Source organism: Peromyscus eremicus, chromosome 7 (assembly GCF_949786415.1).
Source record: "Peromyscus eremicus chromosome 7, PerEre_H2_v1, whole genome shotgun sequence".
NCBI lineage: Eukaryota > Metazoa > Chordata > Mammalia > Rodentia > Cricetidae > Peromyscus > Peromyscus eremicus.
Window position 1 is genome coordinate 11,206,956 of NC_081422.1, and position 18,694 is coordinate 11,225,649.

The 18,694-nt window shown below is 43.4% G+C and overlaps 1 protein-coding gene across 2 annotated transcripts in view; it reads left to right on the forward strand.

Moving 5' to 3' along the window:
* The window catches only part of Mre11 (MRE11 homolog, double strand break repair nuclease), a 55,036-nt gene that overhangs the window by 4,657 nt on the left and 31,685 nt on the right, over positions 1-18,694 (forward strand). For both annotated transcript variants that reach the window (XM_059267339.1, XM_059267340.1), the window contains exons 4-9: positions 1,792-1,952; positions 6,576-6,663; positions 7,912-8,053; positions 11,236-11,350; positions 14,960-15,145; positions 17,121-17,292. In XM_059267339.1, coding sequence (XP_059123322.1) covers positions 1,792-1,952; positions 6,576-6,663; positions 7,912-8,053; positions 11,236-11,350; positions 14,960-15,145; positions 17,121-17,292 — 864 coding nt within the window. The remainder of the gene's footprint in view (positions 1-1,791; positions 1,953-6,575; positions 6,664-7,911; positions 8,054-11,235; positions 11,351-14,959; positions 15,146-17,120; positions 17,293-18,694) is intronic.

The window sequence follows — 18,694 nt, forward strand, 5'->3', positions numbered from 1 at the left end:
AACCTTGAAATTCTGGTCCTCCACCTCCTAAATGTTGGTTTATAGGCACTTGTCACCATGCGCAACCATGTTTTACCTTTTTGAAGAGATTTTCTTTCATACTTCCAAGCACTCTGTGACATTATGCTGCCTTTTATTATGGCCTCATGAAATTACTTTATTGTTTACATATCATTTATTTTGTTCTCCTATGGGAGAAATTCTATGACAGTAAAGTCTGTTGCTTAGTAATGTGTTTTTGTGTGATGCCTAAGAAAACTTAACTCTGTACCAGTTACCCCCTTAATAGCTGTTGATCTTTGCCCTAAAATTCCCAGGGTCTCTAGGATCCTCCCCAAAATGATATTACAGTTGTGGGATAAGAATGAAGGAATGCTGTGTGTGCCTACTAGGAGATAAGTGCTCGCTCTGGCTTTTGTAAACCGATTCTTGTTGTGGGGAAGGGTACAAAGCAGTGTCCTCTATCCTGTGTGAGGGGAGTGAAAGACAGTGAGGGTAGTAAAGCAGTTTTCCCAGGCAGCCTTGGATTCCACTGAAGCGAGGCCATTGTGATGCCCACCTTTAAATACCCTTCCTCTGGCCCTTTATGGTGTGACATGCTCTTGATTTGGCTCTAAGGCTGTTGTCCTTCTGCTAGCAGTGAGAAATTCATTTAGTTTTAATCTAAGTGTAGATTAAGTCTTTGGTCTTTCCCAGTGGATTTGAACTCTGTAACTTGCACCTTGAGAGGATATAGGAAGCTGTAGGACCCTTAGAAATTGGCTGAGTATGCTGGTTTTATGTTCTGTTAAGCTGGGGCCTTTCCTTTAGGGGAGAGAAACTTAAGGAGGCCTGTTCCCTTCTACAGAACTCTGGGCATGCTCTTTGGTAACTGGCTTTGAAAGCACCTCTCCCCGAGCCTGGATGTTTCTGCTTTGTTCATTTCTACCCCGTTTCCTGATTCCCTTCTTGGCACACCCTCTCATGCTGAATCTTCCAAGTACATATTTATCTTTCAGGATTTTTTTTTTTTTACTGTATTTACTATTTATTTTTGAAATTTAAATTCTTGACTTTTAAGTTCTCTTTTTATGGACCCTTGTCATCCAGCTAGTCTCATTTTATTCCTTTGTTCCTTGATCCCCCATACCCTCAAGACAGGGTTTCTCTATGTAGCTCTGGGTGTCCTAGAATTCCTTATATAGACCAGGCTTGCCTTGGACTTAGAGATCTGCCTGCCTCTGCCTCCCGAGTGCTGGTATTAAAGGCATGCACCACCACTGCCTGGCATTCCTTGATATTTTAAAGCTCTTTGTGTGTGTGTGTGTGTGTGTACTCCAGAGTGCATTGCATCTTGGTATATGAGTGCATGTGTGCATGTAGAGGCCAGCGGTTGATGTTGGATGTGTTCCTCAGTTTCTTTCCACCCCATTTTTTGAGTCTCATTGAACCCGAAGCTGACATACTAAAGTTCCCTTGACTAGTGCAGCCATAGCGATCTGTTTCCTTGTCTTCTGAATAATTGAAAACTAGCAATCTTTGTTCCTTTCTGTCTAGCTCCATTCTTTTGTGCTATGATTGAACCTAGGGCTTACTGTGGATGTCATCTGTGACAGGCCAACTACACCACTGGGCTGCCCCTCCCCTCTTTTAAAATTGATCCAGTAATCTCATGTCACTATGTTGCTAAGACTGGTTTCTTAAAGTAGAAGGCTTAAGTGATCACATCAGGCTGTGAAATCTATCTCTTCTGTACTTTAAACAATTTTTACCTTAAACTTACTAGTTTTAACACTGTTTTCTGTTGATTAGGTGGATTTTATTTTGTTAGGTGGTGATCTTTTCCATGAAAACAAGCCCTCCAGGAAAACCCTGCACAGCTGCTTGGAGTTGCTTAGGAAGTACTGTATGGGTGATCGCCCCGTGCAGTTTGAGATCATCAGTGACCAGTCAGTTAACTTTGGTTTTAGTAGGTAAGTACACTTATGTTTGAGGGAAGGTTTCCTTGGGTATGATTTCTGTATAATATACATGTCTGTGTTTTGTTTCTTATTGCTGTGACAAAATACTGACAAAGCAACTTTAAGAGGAAAGGGTTTATTTGTCTTACAATTCCAAGTTACTGTCCATCATTTTGGGAAAGCCAAGGTAGGAACTTCAAGCAGCTTGTTGCATCCATAGCCAAGAGCAGAGAGAGAATGAATACATGTGCGCTTACTGCTCAGCTAGCTTTCTCTAGTCTCATACAGTCCAGGACTAAACTTGGAGAATGGTGCTGCTCACAGTGGGCTACGGCTTCCTTTATCAATTACTGTAAACAAACATTTCCCACAGACATGTTCACAGGCCAGTAGACCGTCCTTCGCTGACACTCTTCCCAGGTGATTCTAGACTGTGTCATGGTGGTGCACCCAACGCATTATCTACTAGCTCTGCTGCCTCCATTCTAGGCAGTCCCCAGAGTAAATACAGTTCTTTGAATTTTCTGTATACCATTTCATTAATTTGTATTTCTCAACTACTGTTGGGCCGAAGTTTATTCTTAGATTTTTCATCGTCTTTGGTATCTTCTGGGTTTTGTTTGTTTGGTTTTGTTTTTTCTATTTTAAAACTTGGTATTTTTTTATCTTTCCTTTTCTTTTTTTCTCTTTCTCTTTCTCTCTCTCTCTCTCTCTCTCTCTCTCTCACTCTCTCTTTTTCTAGACAAGGTTTCTCTGTGTATCCCTGGGTGTTCTGGAACTCTCTATGTAGACCAGGATGTCCTTGAACTCATAGAGATCTGCCTGCCTCTGCCTCCTAAGTGCTGGGATCAAAGGCGTGCGCCACCACTGCCCGGTGGTATTTTTTTATCTTTTGACATGATTTGTGCAAGTTTCTTTCTTTCTTTTTTTTCTTTCTTTCTTTTAACAAGAATTGCTGTAGTCTATTTCTATAAAGCGAAAAGGGCCCTAAGCTTTAGTTCTGTCAGCCAGTAGCTAATGTTGGCTTCAGACTTCAGAATCCTTTGAAATCATGCTTAGATTCCCATAATCCCTTTTCTTTTAAATGTTCTTACTCCTTCCCCCTTCACTTCCTAAAGCTTGCTATAGATGAGGCAGTTTCTAGAAGAAATGATGTACAAGTTTCTTATGTACGCTAACTACTGAGCATTCTTAGGCTTAGTAAAAGGCTTAGGCTCTCCACAGTCATTTTCTTTTGGATGTGTTTATAGTTTGTTGTTGCTGCTGCCAGATAGAGTTTGGATATAGACTTTATAGTAATCTAGAGGTGAATAAAGATTAGTAAAACCTTACATAGTAAAGGTTTCTTTTTTCCAACCTGCCATGTTGGGATGGAACCCAGGGCCTTGTGTATATTAAGCAAATACTCTACCACTGAGCTCTGTCCCCACCCCAAGCCATTGTTTACCTTTTCAGTTTTGTGAGGACACCACATTATATTTTAGTAAAATGTGTTTAGTCACTCATGGTGTCAGGTTCTCTTTCTTTCCTTGTCTTTGATGACCCTGGTACTGACTGGTTAGTGTTTGTAGACCACCTCTCGTTTGCTTTCTCCTCTTGTTTCTTCTAGACAGGGATTGTGGGCTTGGAGGGAAGAGAGAGTATCACTGAAGTGGAGGGCTCTTCTGTGTTAGGATGTTTGTGACCTCTGCCTGACGTCACTGGTGTCGTTGACCTTGGTCATTAGGCCAAGGTCCTCAGGTTTCTCCAGTGCAAAGCCGTTTTTCTTTCCATTGCTCTTGGTTAGAAGTGAGTCCCTAAGTCCAGGCCACACTCAGTGGAAGAGGATTAAAATCTGCCTCTGGAGGGAGGATATGTGTCCAACTACCTCCGTCACTGAGCTCCTTCCCTTAGCCTCTTTATTTTCTCTAGCATCTTTCTGCATATCCCTATTGGCCTCAAACTCTTGATCTTCCTGCCTCAGTGTCCCTGCTGGCTGTGATCACAGGTGTGCACTACTGTGCACGCCTACCTTCTCTGTGAAGTCGTTTTCTTTAGGCATGTGTGAGTGATGAGCCCTTAATTTTGTTGTTTTTTTTTAATTGCTGTGGAATCTGATGTCAGTTTAATTGCTGGAAAGACAGTGAAGCATGGTAGTTAAAAACATGGATTCCCTGGATGTGGTTATGCATGCCTGTAATCTCATTATTTTGGAGGCAGAGGCAGGAGGATTGTGCGTCCTAGCCAATGTGAACATGCATCAACTTCAAGGCCTATCTGGCCTCTCTCCCCAGCTCCCAAAAGAGCGTGGGTTCTGGATGGTGTCCGTTTAGACTCTGGCTCTGTCATTTAATGGTCACATGACTAAGTCATTCACTTACACGCTGTGCCAGGTACATAAGTTATGGAGATTGAGTTAGCGAGAAAACTGTTAAGAATATTCTTTGACCTGAAGAGAGCATTTGGGTGACCAAGGCATTCTTTATCATCTTCAGCCTTTAGCTGTGGGTTGGATTCTATTTACCTGCTTGGGTTTCATCATACACTTCACTTTTCATTTGCTCATATAGTGGTGCTGAATGTTGATTCAAGACCTCACATGCGAGGCTCAGTTTACTATGGAGCTCTGTTCCTCAACCCTTCCTCCTGCATTTTAACTTAAGAATTCTTTTTTAGCAATTTCAGGAAATTCATTCCTTTTTTTTTTTTTTGGGTGGGGGTTGGGGGGGTGGGGAATGGGATCTCACTATGTACTTTTGGCTGGCCTGGATCTCACTATGTAAACAGGCTGGATTTGAACTCACAGAGATCTGACTTCCTCTGCCTCCCAGGTTCTGGGATTCAAAGTGTGTGCTCCCAGATCTGTCTTAATTTCAGGAAATTCTTATCTGTTACTTTTTCAAACAATAGTCTGCCATTGTTTTTCCTGAATGCTTTTATCTTTTACTTTTTTGATGGGAACACTTAATTTCACTTCGTCACTTTACATTGCATTTTGGTTAATTTCCTGTTCTGGTTTCCTCATGTCATATGGGAAAAATGGAAGAACACAGAAGGGCGATTCTGAAATAAGGAAAGATCAAGTAGCCTGATCAGATTATAAGTGATTAAGAATGTGATTCATGAACTGGCAGAGAGATAGGAGAGACTAGGAACTCCAGAAAGAGCCTCATGTCACAGGCAGTTAGTCTTTGATGGAGGTGCCAGCTCACACCTTGGGGGAAATACCTATTATTCAGTGCAAGTTGTACAAGAAATTATTAAGTATTAAAGAAAGTCTGTAGGTAGAGGACTTTGTAAAAGCATCTCTTCCTTGCTGTAGAGAGTGACTCCTACAAAGATGTTAAATCTTAGAGGCCTATTAACTCCCCACTAATCAGCTACCCACTCTTTCATATTACAAACTGTTTGTGGTTCGAATTCATTTGAAAGGTCATGTACAAAACCCAGGAGCTAGAACAAAAAAAGATTGATACGTTTATGTTCTTAAAAATAAATATATTTATGCCAAAAGAGTCCCAGAGCACACTTAAAAGTCATAGTTCACTAAGGAAGAGTACTTGCATCTCAGCACAAATTCAGGCTGAATTTCCAGTGAATATTTCTTTCTGTTGATTAAGAAGTCCATTAGTTTCTAAAACGTAAGCAAAGAGTGTACGTAGTACACAGAAATGGAAGAGCACTAATGTCTGTCAAGAGGCTCTGTCTCATTTGTAAGGCAGCAGATGAGTCGACCTAAGTGTATGCTCATGGACACTGTGTAGGCAGACAGTTCTCAATGCACATTACAGTTACCTAGGATGCTGAGGTGCTCATGTCCAGTCTCCATGCCAACTGGGCAGTCTCTTGGAGTATGGCATGGGCAGTGGTGTTTCTTAAAAGATCTTTAGCTAATTAGAGCTTGTGGCAGAGTTCAGAGCCTCTGGTGTAGATTGAAAGGGTTGATAATAACCATGCTGCTGAGGTTGGGAGGAATGATCTCTGGTACACATTCACTGTGGCATCACTTGGAAAACAAGACCAGAAAGAGTCTAAATGGCGGGGACCTGCTTACACTCTATACAGTAAGCCTTATACAGGAGTACATGCAGCTGGCAGAAAGCTGAGGGGAGCTCTTTGTATCCAGGGTCTCTGTGGAAAGAGTCAAAGTAGGTTAAGCAGGGACAGAAAGCCATATTGTGCTAACATATGTAAGAAGGAGAAGTGTGCTTTTTTATACTTATATAGGTAAAATTTTCGAAAGATGTAATAGAAATTGCTCACCCTACTGTCACAGAGAAGAGGCGCCTGATGGCTGGGAGAAGGAACGGGCAGGGACTGCATTGCAGATGGGGAGGCAGTGGAGCTGGTGAGAGGCTACAAATCTTGGTGTTTTGGATTCCAAAAGGCCAGCAGCAGCAGCACCACTGTGTGAGCACAGATTGTTTTTCCCCTCCTCCGAACTATAAGGAGACGCCTGTTAACTTCCCAGTTACCAGCTGTCTATTCTTAGACATTCATATACTTTATAATTTAACTGTTTATTTCCAGCACTGAGCAGGGATTGTCTGCAGATAAGGGTTTATAGTTGCCTAGTGCATTACTGCTTGGAAGGAAAGTTTTGGGGAAACTGCCTTTATCCCTCACAGAAACTCTCGTTCTTTGTTTTCTTTTAAGGTTTCCATGGGTGAACTATCAGGATGGCAATCTCAACATTTCCATTCCAGTGTTTAGTATCCATGGCAACCATGATGATCCCACAGGGGTAATTACAAATTCCATTGGAATCTTAAGAATGACATTGAATTAGTACAAAGCATCACCCCCTTTTTTCTAATAATTTGCAGTCAAATGAGCCATGAAGTCAAATTAATTTATTATCATTAATGATGTTTTTATATTTCTTTGTTGGCTTGTTTGTTTTTTAATATGGAGTAAGAATTGTATGATAGAGCCACACTATTTTTCTCCTTGCAATACTAAGGGTGGAAACCAGGGCCTGATGCATGCCAGGCAATAACTCTACCATCCTCAGCCCTCTTTTTACTCTTTATTTTGAGACAAGATCTCATTAAGTTGCTCAGGCTGTCCTTGAGCTTGTGATCATGCCTCAGCCTGTAGTAGCTAGAATTACAGCCTCTGACACAGGGCCTGCTGGCGCCTTGCTTTGGTTCCTTTGGAGTTTGCTAACAGTGAGTCCCTGGCAGTAGGAGTGACTGCCTACCTAGAACTCCTCAGCATACTTGAGCTCCTGGATTCTCACCGTAAAAAAGGATCTTTTTCTTTAGTATTTTAAATCTAGATTTACTTATTTTATTCCCTGTTTGATATGGAAGACTGGCAGTCCTAATACAAAGTAGCTTTGTGTCTTCTCCATCACTCTAACTCATTAGTTTAGTCTATGGTTATATGTGCTCCCCCCCCCCAAGAAAACCCCAACAATCCATTGTATAAAAGGCCTACTTCGTGTTCCAAGGCATTTATTTCACAGCTTATTTTGTATTTAAAGGCCAAGGTATCATGACAGTGAGCAGATACTAGCTTTGCATCTGCTATATGCTTTCAGCTGCTATGGGTAATCTGTAGTTGGAAGAAGGTAGCAACTGCTCAACATTGAGATTTTGTTTTGAGAAGACACTGCCATAATCTGTTTTTGTAATTACAGGTTTAGTGTCCTTAATTCAAAAATTAATAAGCTAAAAGCGCTACAAAAAATCTCAAAGTGGAAACTCAGAAGTTTTTGGTTATAGATCATTTTAGGTTTTGGGTTTTTCACCTTGGGATTCTCACCTGGTAAGATCTGCACAGACATTCTAAAGTCAAGAAAACCCCAAATCTGAAAACACTTTGATCTCAAGTTTTGTGAGCAAGACACACTTAACCTGTGGTCTGCAGAGTGTGCTTTTGATGTGGGAGTGTGATGCTCGCTCAAACCGTAGACAGGTGGTATGATTCTCACCCAGACCATCCATTTCTGTGGACACACTCAATGCTCTTTGAAACTTTCAAACAGGCAGATGCCCTCTGCGCCCTGGATATTTTAAGCTGTGCTGGGTTTGTGAATCACTTTGGACGGTCCATGTCTGTGGAGAAGATTGACATTAGTCCAGTTCTGCTGCAGAAAGGAAGCACAAAGCTGGCTCTTTATGGCTTAGGTAGGTGGCTGGCTTAGGTCAGATGGTCGTTCCATTGTCCACGTCAGTCGGTCATGTGTGGACGGTTGGCAAGTGCACTTTTCGAGATAGTTTGGACCCAAGGGGCTTCCAAAGGAGGAAAAGTCAGACAAATTTGATTATTCCTTATTGATAACTAAAAGCTGGTGGAATGCTCTGGTAAAAATGATTTTAGTATTTCTAAGGACTGATAGCTATTCATATTTGATGGCAGTTTTGGTAGAAAAAACAAGCAAATGAAACTTTGCTTTGTTGTAGAATATTATTTTAAGGTGTGTTATTTTTATTTATGTTGCATTTGTTTAACTCTGTGAAGCTGTGTTACTGTGCCTGTCTAAAATACCTGATGGTCCAATAAAGAGCTGAATGGCCAATGGCAAGGCAGGAGAGAGAGGTAGGTGGGGTTGGGAGGAGAGAGGATAAATAGAAGGAAGAGAGGAAGAGAAGAGATGGAGGAGTGAGAGGAAGTAGTAGCCAGAGGAGGAGGAGAACTCTGGGGGCCATCTACCCAACCACCCAGCTACACAGCAAGTCACGCATAAGAGTAAGATTTACAGAAGTAAGAGAACTGGAAAAACCCAGAGGCAAAAGGTAGACAGGATAAGTTAAGGAAAGCTGGCTAGAAACTAGCCAAGCTAAGGCTAAGTCTCCATTTGTGATTTATTTGGGAGCTGCGCCCCCCCCCCCAATAGTAAAACAAAACCAGCAGCATTGCTTAGTTTCTGTTTATTGTTTTGGACCTTTTCTTTAGAGTCACATTTACAAAGCTGGATGATAGAAGTGCACACTACTTGGCAGAAACTGCATTTTGGTGTCGTAGAAGTGTATGAGAGGTCAAGCATCCTGTTGAGTACAGTGACACTGACCTTTTTAGTTTAGGAGACAAAATCTGGCAGCTATGAGTTGTGACACTCTGGATGTAGGAGATGGAGGAAGACCCATTATTACAGATTATATACATTAAAATTAATTTTGCTGTTTTACTTGTTTCAATGTGACTGAGAGAAAACCTTATATCTGGTCATTAGTGGCTCGCATTATGCACCTGCTCTCCAACTGACATCTTATTATTAAAGCAGACTCAGAAATCTGCTTTACCCTGGGTGTGCTGTTATGTGCTTGTAATCCCAGCCCTGGGGAGGTGAGGAGGGGAAAAGCCTTATGCAGCCAGCATAGCCAAATCAGGATACTGTAGACCAGTTGGAGGCTCTGTCTTCAAAACAAGGTGGATGGTACCTGAGGAATGACACTCAAGCTTGACCTCTGTTCTCTACCTGCATATCTCATGCACACACACACACACACACACACACACACACACTTTGTCAATTTCATTGTTTTCCCTCCCTCCCTCCCTCTCTCCCTTTTTCCCTTCCTTTCTTATTTGTTTGGTTTTTGGTTTTTTCAAGACAGGCCCTTGCTATGTAGCTCTAGCTGTCCTAGAACTCACTCTGTAGACCAGGCTGAACTCAGATCCACCTGCCTCTGCCTCCAGAGTGCTGGGATTAAAGGTGTGCGCCACTACTCCTGGTGCTTCTGTTTTCCATTTCTTTAGTGTTCTGTAGGAAAACCTTTTTGCTAGGCTTTATTATATATGAAGGAAAAAATAAACACTTGTTTTTTTGTTTTTTAATATTTACTTATTATTTATACAGAGTTCTGCCTGTATACGCCTACAGGCCAGAAGACGGCACCTGATCTTATTATAGATGGTTGTGAACCACCATGTGGTCGGCTGGGAATTGAACTCAGGACCTCTGGAAGTGTAGCCAGTGCTCTTAATCTGAGCCATCTCTCCAGCCCCCTAAACACTGTTTTTGAAGAACATATTTTTAAAATTCTGTGTATTTTATATCAAGTGTTTTTGAGGCTAGAAATAATGTGTAAAGCCCATTTATTGTGCTTTATGTCTGAATTTGAGATAGAACATGAAGGGGATAGACATTTTTAAAAGGCCACTGGCGGTTTTAGTGTCTGCAGTATTGGGTATTGTGTCTTCTGAAAAATGGCTTGCTCTTACATTTGAATTGTGTCTTGGCTGTTATCTGGGGCACCCCTTTTCAGTGATCCATTTTCCTCCTGAGTTACCATTCTGTTCTGTCCTCCTTAACTGGCGTCTGCTCCGTCCTAAACCTGAAGCATATGCTTTGTTATCAGCAAGTTCTCAGCACCCTCAGACTCTTCTGGAGCCCCACCTCCACCTTCTCCCTTCAGTGATGCCCATCTGGAGCCTACTGTCCCTGTATCCCCCTTAGTTCTTACTCCTGGGGCTGTTGGGGCAGAAGTGGGGTTCCTGTTCCCCGTACGCTGACATTGGCTGTGTCCACATACTCGGTCCCAGGAGGCTGCTGCCACTGTAGATTTCCGTCAGCCATGTCTCCAGGTTTTACCAGCACTGGGAGTTCTTTAGCATGCGGGTTTTCCTACCACCACTGCAGGCCTTGTGTGCTGGGCTTGCCTGTCCTGTGTCCACCTCACTGTTTACTCTCAGCTTTCTCTGCATCCAGTCACTGGCTTTTCTTCTGTAGTCAGAGTGTGGAGTAGCAGCCTTGTTCAACCCTCCCCAGCTCCACAGTTACTCTCTGTGATCGTGGCTTGGCCTTTCCTTCTGACATGATGATGACAATTTATTACTGTCTTGTTACTTGTTACTTGTTTTCTTGGTGTCTTCTACTAGACCAAGGCAAGCCTCTGAGTATAGGAAGAATTCCTTAAAATCACTGAATTATTAAAAAGCACAAACTAGTATATATAATAGTTTAAAATACATTTTAGAAACTCTCATCCCCTTTAGTGTTCATTTCTGTGCATGTTATATGGCGTATCAGAGTTGAAAAGCGCGTTTACTTAATATTCATGTGAAGGGATGAGAGATGATGTTACTAGACATTCTGGTGGGAATGTAAGCATAGGAATCTTTACATATTATCCTGATTCCCAAAGTGGAAAGTGTTCTTGGACTGCAACTGAGTGTTGTTGTGCATGAGCCTGGAGCATTTGTTGGTAGATACCATTTATTCGTGTGGTTCCAGAATTCAGATATATATATCTGAACAGAAAAATGTAGTCCTTTGAAAAATATGTAATTTAGAAGTAAAACCTATTCCACCTTTTACATACATAGTAGGAAAACCATTTTAAAATAGTGTTGTGTTCCTGCACAGGGTCCATTCCAGATGAAAGGCTCTACCGGATGTTCGTCAATAAAAAAGTGACAATGCTGAGACCAAGGGAAGACGAGCACTCGTGGTTTAACTTGTTTGTGATTCATCAGAACAGGTAAAACACTCTAAGTGAGCACCGAGGTTCTCAAGACCTGTCTGCACAGGCCGTCAGTAAAGGCCTGACTCCTTCACCGTCTCCAGGATCAGTTCAAGAGGGCGTCACTGCTTTGTGTGACTTCAGACTGAAGCCAGTTGATGAGAATTAATACCTGTGAAAGAATGTGTGCCCAGAATGGCTGAGACAGAGAGTAACCTTAACAGACACGTTGCTGCAGCGAAGAGTGGAACATTGCCAACCCTGCCCTATCCCATCTGCTTCCTCATATCCCTTAGGAAACATTATTTTTGTTGTGAATTAATCATTCCATGTGCTTTACTGTATTAGCCATAGAAGATACTTAGTATATTAGGAATCGCTGTGTGTCCTAGACAGCAAGTGTTTAATATTACATTACTGAACTTCATCCTTCCTGGTACTTAGAAGTGTTACTGATCAGTAGTTGTATTTTTCTTCTGTTAGTGAGCATTTTATTTCATATTTTTTGCTTTATAAAATTTGATGCACTGAGCACTTCCTCTATACATCTGTGTTTGTGTGTGCTGTGTATGTTGTGTGAATGCCCTTCCAGAAACATAGCTAGATCAGCTGTCTTTGCTAGTGGTTGTAGATAGTTTATTCTGTTTGTAGAGTCCACGATAGATTGGGAAGAAGAGAAACCAGAGGAAGCATGGTGTGTCCTGTGATCCTTACAGTGGAGAAGTGAGACACCATGGTAGGAGTGATTGCAGGAAGTTGGAAGGGGAGAGAGACAGAGCTGGGAAGTCTGAAGAAGACTCCAGGGATGTGGGCCTCACCGTGCAGGGTGTTTGAGTCATTTAGGCTAAGTGCTGGGTCAGTGCAGTTCTTCAGGAGGCAGACTTAGGTGTGGGAGACTGTGTCTCAAGTGTGCTTTGGTATGCGTGAGTTCCTTGAACCTTTACACCACTGCTGAGCGGTTTCCTTTTCTGCCTCACCTTGCACCACACAGGGAAAGGTGGAGGGAAAACCCATTATTCCGAAAGATTAAGCCATAATGGGAGGTGGAGAGCCCTGCTGAGGGTTATGTGTGACATCTCGCCGCAGAAGATGGTGATGCTCATGTCTGATCGAGGGGTGTACTACACCTCGCTCCTCAGTGCAGTTCTCATTTTCTCTTCTGAAATTAGTATCTGAGGAAGATACTTTATAACCGCGTGAATTCCTTGTTTTCCATGATACTGTTGTGGACCAACTTGAGCCTGCAGGGTGACTGTGTCCAGTAGTTAGCATTGTGGTATAAGACTTGTGCTGTTTGTTGGCCTTTATGGGGGCAGGGGGGAAGGACGGAGAGGAAGAGAGAGAGAGAGAGAGAGAGAGAGAGAGAGAGAGAGAGAGAGAGAGAGAGAGAATATCTGTGTGTTTGTGTTTATTAGTTTATTTGTTGAACATGGCCTTAGATTTTTGACCTCATAAGATGCTGCAGTCCAATCTTGTGTTTTCCTGCCCTCACCTTGGAATCATCCACTTCTCTAGGGGTTCTGATGGCTTTTATTGGCAGTACTTAGAAGTAGCATTTATGTGAGCTCTGGGTGTGCTTGTTGATGCTGGATCTCTAAGCTATCTCAGTGAACAGAGTTAAAGTATAGTAACTACACATTTAAACATATCTAATTTCTCAACTGTATGTATGTGCACAAAAAACACAACCATAAATTCATGCTGATTCTAATTTAATCCAGATCTGCACAGTCCATTTTTGTCTTCTTTTTTGCATATTTGTGACTTTTTTTTTCCTAGAGGAAGCCTGGATTATTAGTGCATTGCACATGTGTCCCCTTGCACATGCTCATCAAGTGCTCTGCCGCTGAACTCCGTTTTTGTCCTGCTGGTTACTGTTGTATAAAGGGCACAGAGAACCTTTGCTACTTCTCACCTGCATCCCTGTGAGGAACACATGAGACTACAGTGTCTGTGACTTCAGTCCATGCCCTTCACATCTGGTCAGGATGCCAGGTTCAAAGCTGTACTGCTTCATTCCTGGCTTCCTTCTCAGCGTTGGGTGTGTGCTTCTTTAGACACTTGGATTCATCTCTTCCCCTTCTCATTCTCGGACATGTGCTGTTGTTACATCTGTCGGAGTTCTGGAAAACAGGACTGCTCAGTTGGGTGTGTGTCCTCCAGCCTTTGCATTCTACTTTATTTCCACTCTTTAGTGGCCAGCTCTGCTCTTGCTGCAGGAGGGAGACTGACGCTGGCCAGAGACTGTCTGCAGTCTCTCAGCAAGCTGCCGGCACCATTGTCCCTTTCTGCCAGAAAGGGTTGTGTGCTCTGTGAAGGCACCATGGCACTGTGCAGCATGTGAGCGTGCCCTGCTTTCCTCACACACCCCCACTTGGCCCACACAAAGACACACACAGCACACAGGCCCTCTGCTGCTTTCCTAACTTCTCTTTCCATCTCGCTGAGTTTCTACACTTTTTGCTGTTGGCACTGTAGTGCCGTCCTGGCTTGCCCTTCCCTGCTGGGCACTCTGTCCTCCAATGGATTCCTCCTCTGTGAGGGATCTATCCTGCTAATTCTAAGCACAGCTTTCAAATGAGGTCACCGCATTTCAGTGTCCTGAAAACTCTTAAGTTAAAACGACCATTTTAGTCCTTTCTATAGTCAGTAAAAGAAACAGATGATGTTAAGTCACTGGACCCATTTAGGAGTTTGTTATTTTATTATGAAGTTTAGATTTAACTCACCTTTTTTTTTAAGATTTATTTATTTATTATGTATACAATGTTCTGTCTGCATGTATACCTGCACACCAGAAGAGATGTACAGATGGTTGTGAGTCACCATGTGGGTGCTTGGAACTGAACTCGGGACCTCTGGAAGAGCAGCCAGTGCTCTTAACCTCTGAAACATCTCTCCAGCCCCCTTAACTCACTTTTAAATCTGTCTTCTTTTTCGGTGTGTAATCAGGTCCGCTTGTGGGTTTGCAGTGTGTGATCAGATCTGCTTGTGGGTTTGCGGTGTGTGATCAGGTTGTGTGTGATCAGGTCCGTTTGTGGGTTTGCAGTGTGTGATCAGGTCTGCTTGTGGGTTTGTGGTGTGTGATCAGGTCCACTTGTGGGTTTGCGGTGTGTGATCAGGTCCGCTTGTGGGTTTGTGGTGTGTGATCACGTCCGCTTGTGGGTTTGCAGTGTATGATCAGGTCCGCTTGTGGGTTTGCGGTGTATGATCAGGTCCACTTGTGGGTTTGCGGTGTGTGATCAGGTCCGCTTGTGGGTTTGTGGTGTGTGATCACGTCCGCTTGTGGGTTTGCGGTGTATGATCAGGTCCGCTTGTGGGTTTGCGGTGTGTGATCAGGTTGTGTGTGATCAGGTCCGCTTGTGGGTTTGCAGTGGACAGATCTTGTTTTCCTTGTGTATACTCTGCCATCTCCTCTCCGTGCAGACCTGTCCTCTTCCTACTTCCTGTCAGGCCTCTGGCTTGATTATGTCCTGCAAGTTTGTAAACCTGTGCTTTGGAATTCCATACAATACCCATCCCTTGGGCAGTTTCTAACAAGGATAGAGAAGAAAGATCTGTGTAGACCTAAGATGGAATTTCCCTTACTCCTGTGAACTTATATTCTGCTCTTAAATCTTGGCGTAGGAGTAAACATGGAAATACCAACTTCATCCCAGAACAGTTTTTGGATGACTTCATTGACCTCGTTATCTGGGGCCATGAGCACGAGTGTAAAATTGGCCCAACGAAAAATGAGCAGCAGCTCTTCTATGTGTCTCAGCCTGGAAGCTCAGTGGTGACTTCCCTTTCCCCTGGAGAAGCTGTGAAGAAGTAAGTACTTACATTTCTAAGTCAGTTCTTAAGACATCCTGGCTGTAGCCCGCTTACCCCACATCCATGGTGTTGACAGCAGGGCACAGCTTAGTTAGTTTTTAGATTTCATTCATTACTGTGTGTATGAGAGGAAGCTCGTATACCGCAGTAAGGTCAGAAGACAGCTTTGGAATCAGTTCTCTTCCCCCTTGCTCAGGTTTTGGGAATCGAACTCAGGTCTTCAGGCTTGCAGACAGGTACTTAACCCACTGAGCCATCCCTCCTCCCCTGAGGTCTCTTTGTGTATGAAGGTTGGTTATTGTAGTTGCACTGTTTTCTTGGTTTTGAGGCCTTTTTTCCACTTTGTCTCATTTATTTTTAGGTAAATAAAAAAATGAAAAATCAAACAAACACTTGGCTGCTTTAAGAGAAGGAGTACAGATATCCATAGTTCACTTTGAAAGACAAATATACAAAATACGGTGGAAGATAATAGGGAAGGGTAGGTAGGTAGCTGAGTAGATAATTTAGTTAATTTAATAAAATGCCTCACAGTAGAACACAAGAATTGGGTAAAATGGGCTCTCTACCAAAGTTCTGACTTTGCTGTGCATACATTTTTTTTCCCCACAGTAAAATGGGGGAAACGGTTTTTCTGTACGTTCTGTGGTCTTGAACAACTTCTATTTAGCTTGCCTGGACGTGGTCTTGCTCAGTTACCAAGGGAAGGCAGAGGTTGAGCTAGTTAATTGCCAAGGTCTCTTCTGGGCCTCAGATTCTTTTTTTTCCTCTTCCTCTGTGACAGGGAACACAGGGTGACCACCACAGAGAGCAATCATGAAAGCCACCATGATCTGTGTCACTCTTCTAATGGAGCTGTGGTTACAGCCATTTGGGGTAAACATCCCAGTTCAGCCTTGGCTCATGCAGGGCCTTCCTCAAGTCGATGTTCCTGGATGTCTGCTTCTCTCTAGCCTACAGTTCTGCAGCCTCACAGGGTCACTCCTAGAATGTGATTCTACTCAGATGTGATTAGCTTCAGATTTGGGCATCTCAAATGGCAGTTGGCCAAGTCTCTACATGAGCACATCCCCTGAAGTCACTTAGCTGAGCCTTTTCTTCCTGTAAATACACTGTTGCAGCTATCTGATTTCTTTGGGGTCCGTGCTGGGAGGTGGCTTTTCAGGTGGTGTCTCACGGTGTAGGACAGGCTGGCCTTGAACTCAGGGTCCTCCCAACTTTGCCCCCAAGTGCTGGAATTAAAGAATGTGTTACGGTGCCTAGCTTTCTAATTCAATTTAAGTTGTTGACATTTCGTGAACTGGGCTTCTGTGGAAGGTCTTACCCAGTGATCTGCTCAGGTTTGGATGGTTATCTTAGCGTTGGGATAAAGAGCATGGCAGTGGAGTGTGGGCTTTTGGGTTTTCCTGGGGCTCTGTCGTGATCTGGGTAGCATTTTAGTATACTGCTGTGAGGTTTCTTCCTTTATGAAACTCTCTGTGCTCAGACAGGAGATGATGGAGGAGTACATTTTATTCTTACGAAGAAGAATGTTTGCCATTTCCTACTATAAAAAGTTAAAGTTACGGGCGGTGGTGGCACACGCCTTTAATCCCAGCACTCAGGAGGCAGAGGCAGGTGGATCTCTGTGAGTTCAAGACCAGCCTGGTCTACAGAGTGAGATCCAGGACAGGCGTAAAGCTACACAGAGAAACCCTGTCTCGAAAAAACCAAAAAAAAAAAAAAAAAAAAATTAAAGTTAAATTGATAGAAACATCTATTTTTAAGAGTATTTTATAAGAACTAAGAGAAAAATGGAGCCTTTTGTTTGTTTAAGAAGGGTCACAGCTGGCCTCTAAGTTGTTATCCCCCTGCCTCAGTCTCCTGGGTGCTGGGATCACAGGCATGTGCCCCCATGTCTGGTTGATAGCTATGATGCGTCCATCCTGCTGAGGATGTCTCCTTTATGCCTGAGCTCTTGGTTCCTCCGTAGACACGTGGGCTTGCTGCGCATTAAAGGCAGGAAGATGAACATGCAGAAGCTGCCTCTCCGCACAGTGCGCCAGTTCTTCATGGAGGACGTGGTTCTGGCTAACCACCCGAGCCTCTTCAACCCCGACAACCCTAAGGTGACCCAGGCCATCCAGAGCTTCTGCTTGGAGAAGGTAACTTTGCAAGAACAGCAGTGATGTCCGTGTGGTTTGAGAATCACTGAGCTTCCGTCACAGGGCTGAGCAGAGCAGAGGGAAGCTGCAGCACCACTGGCGCGCAGGAAGTGAGGTCTTTTCGTTTTTTAAGTAGATTATTTACTGATTAAATTTGTTCCTTGACAATTTCACACATGTGTATAATGTCCCCCTTTTCTCCCTTTCACCCTTGACAGCCCCCTCCCCCCAAATCTTTCCGCATTTGTGTCTTTTTGCTTTGTGACTCATTGAGTTTAAATGGGGCCATCTGCTTTACCCTGGTGCCTGGTGGGCTCTGAAGATGACTGCCCCTGCCTTCTCCAGAATCCGCCAGTATCCAGCAGTTGATCTGTGACTATTGGTCTTGTGCAAACCTGATGCAGCTGCAGTGAGTTTATGATCGTAATAGTTATGTCACGCCCACAAGGTGATTCTTTGCAGCCATTCTTGTCTTCTGGCTCTTACGTTCTTCTGCACCTTCTTTTTCGATGTCCCCTGAGCCTTAGAAGGGGAAGTATAAGTGGACTTTTTTTTTTTTTTTTTTTTTTTTTTACATAGAAGAATGATAGATATAGAGAAGATGTTAGTTAATTCTCCTCGAACTTCTTTTAAAGAGCATACACATCCATCTCCTCACTTTGGTCCGTGTTTGATAACTGGTTCATCTTCCTTGTGAAGGCAGACATTGACTTTGGAGATGGGAGGACACTATGGTCCCACACCTCTCTCATCTCCATTACACATTCCTCCCACCCTGAAAACTACTCCAAATAAAATTGAGCCTCCCTGGCCGGGCGGTGGTGGCGCACGCCTTTAATCCCAGCACTCGGGAGGCAGAGCCAGGCGGATCTCTGTGAGTTCGAGGCCAGCCTGGGCTACCAAGTGAGTTCCAGGAAAGGCGCAAAGCCACACAGAGAAACCCTGTCTCGAAAAACCAAAAAAAAAAAAAAAAAAAAAAAAATTGAGCCTCCCTTTGTGCTGTAGATGGCTGCCCTCCCTCGGCCTCCGAGGTTCTGGGTGCCCTGCCGTAGTTGGGCTGTGCAGTTTATCACATACAGACCGGCAGCTTGACAGCCGTAACTGCTGACTTTCTCAGTCCATACGCTGCCGGCTTTGCCTGTACTTCGTAGTCTCATGGAAGGTAAGAAATGGGATGATAATGACGGTCAGTGATGCGTACTGACTGCTTCTGTGTGTATCATTTAATCCGTTCACAGTGCTATGTGTGGGTAAGTTCTACCTCCCATTTTCTCTTTTTTTCTTCCTTTGTTCCCTCTTTCTCCCCTTCCTGTTGTTATTTCTAGGAATTGAATCCAGGGCTTTACAGATGCTAGACAATTTCTCTGCCATTGACTGCATTAGCCTCCTAATCCATGATCTC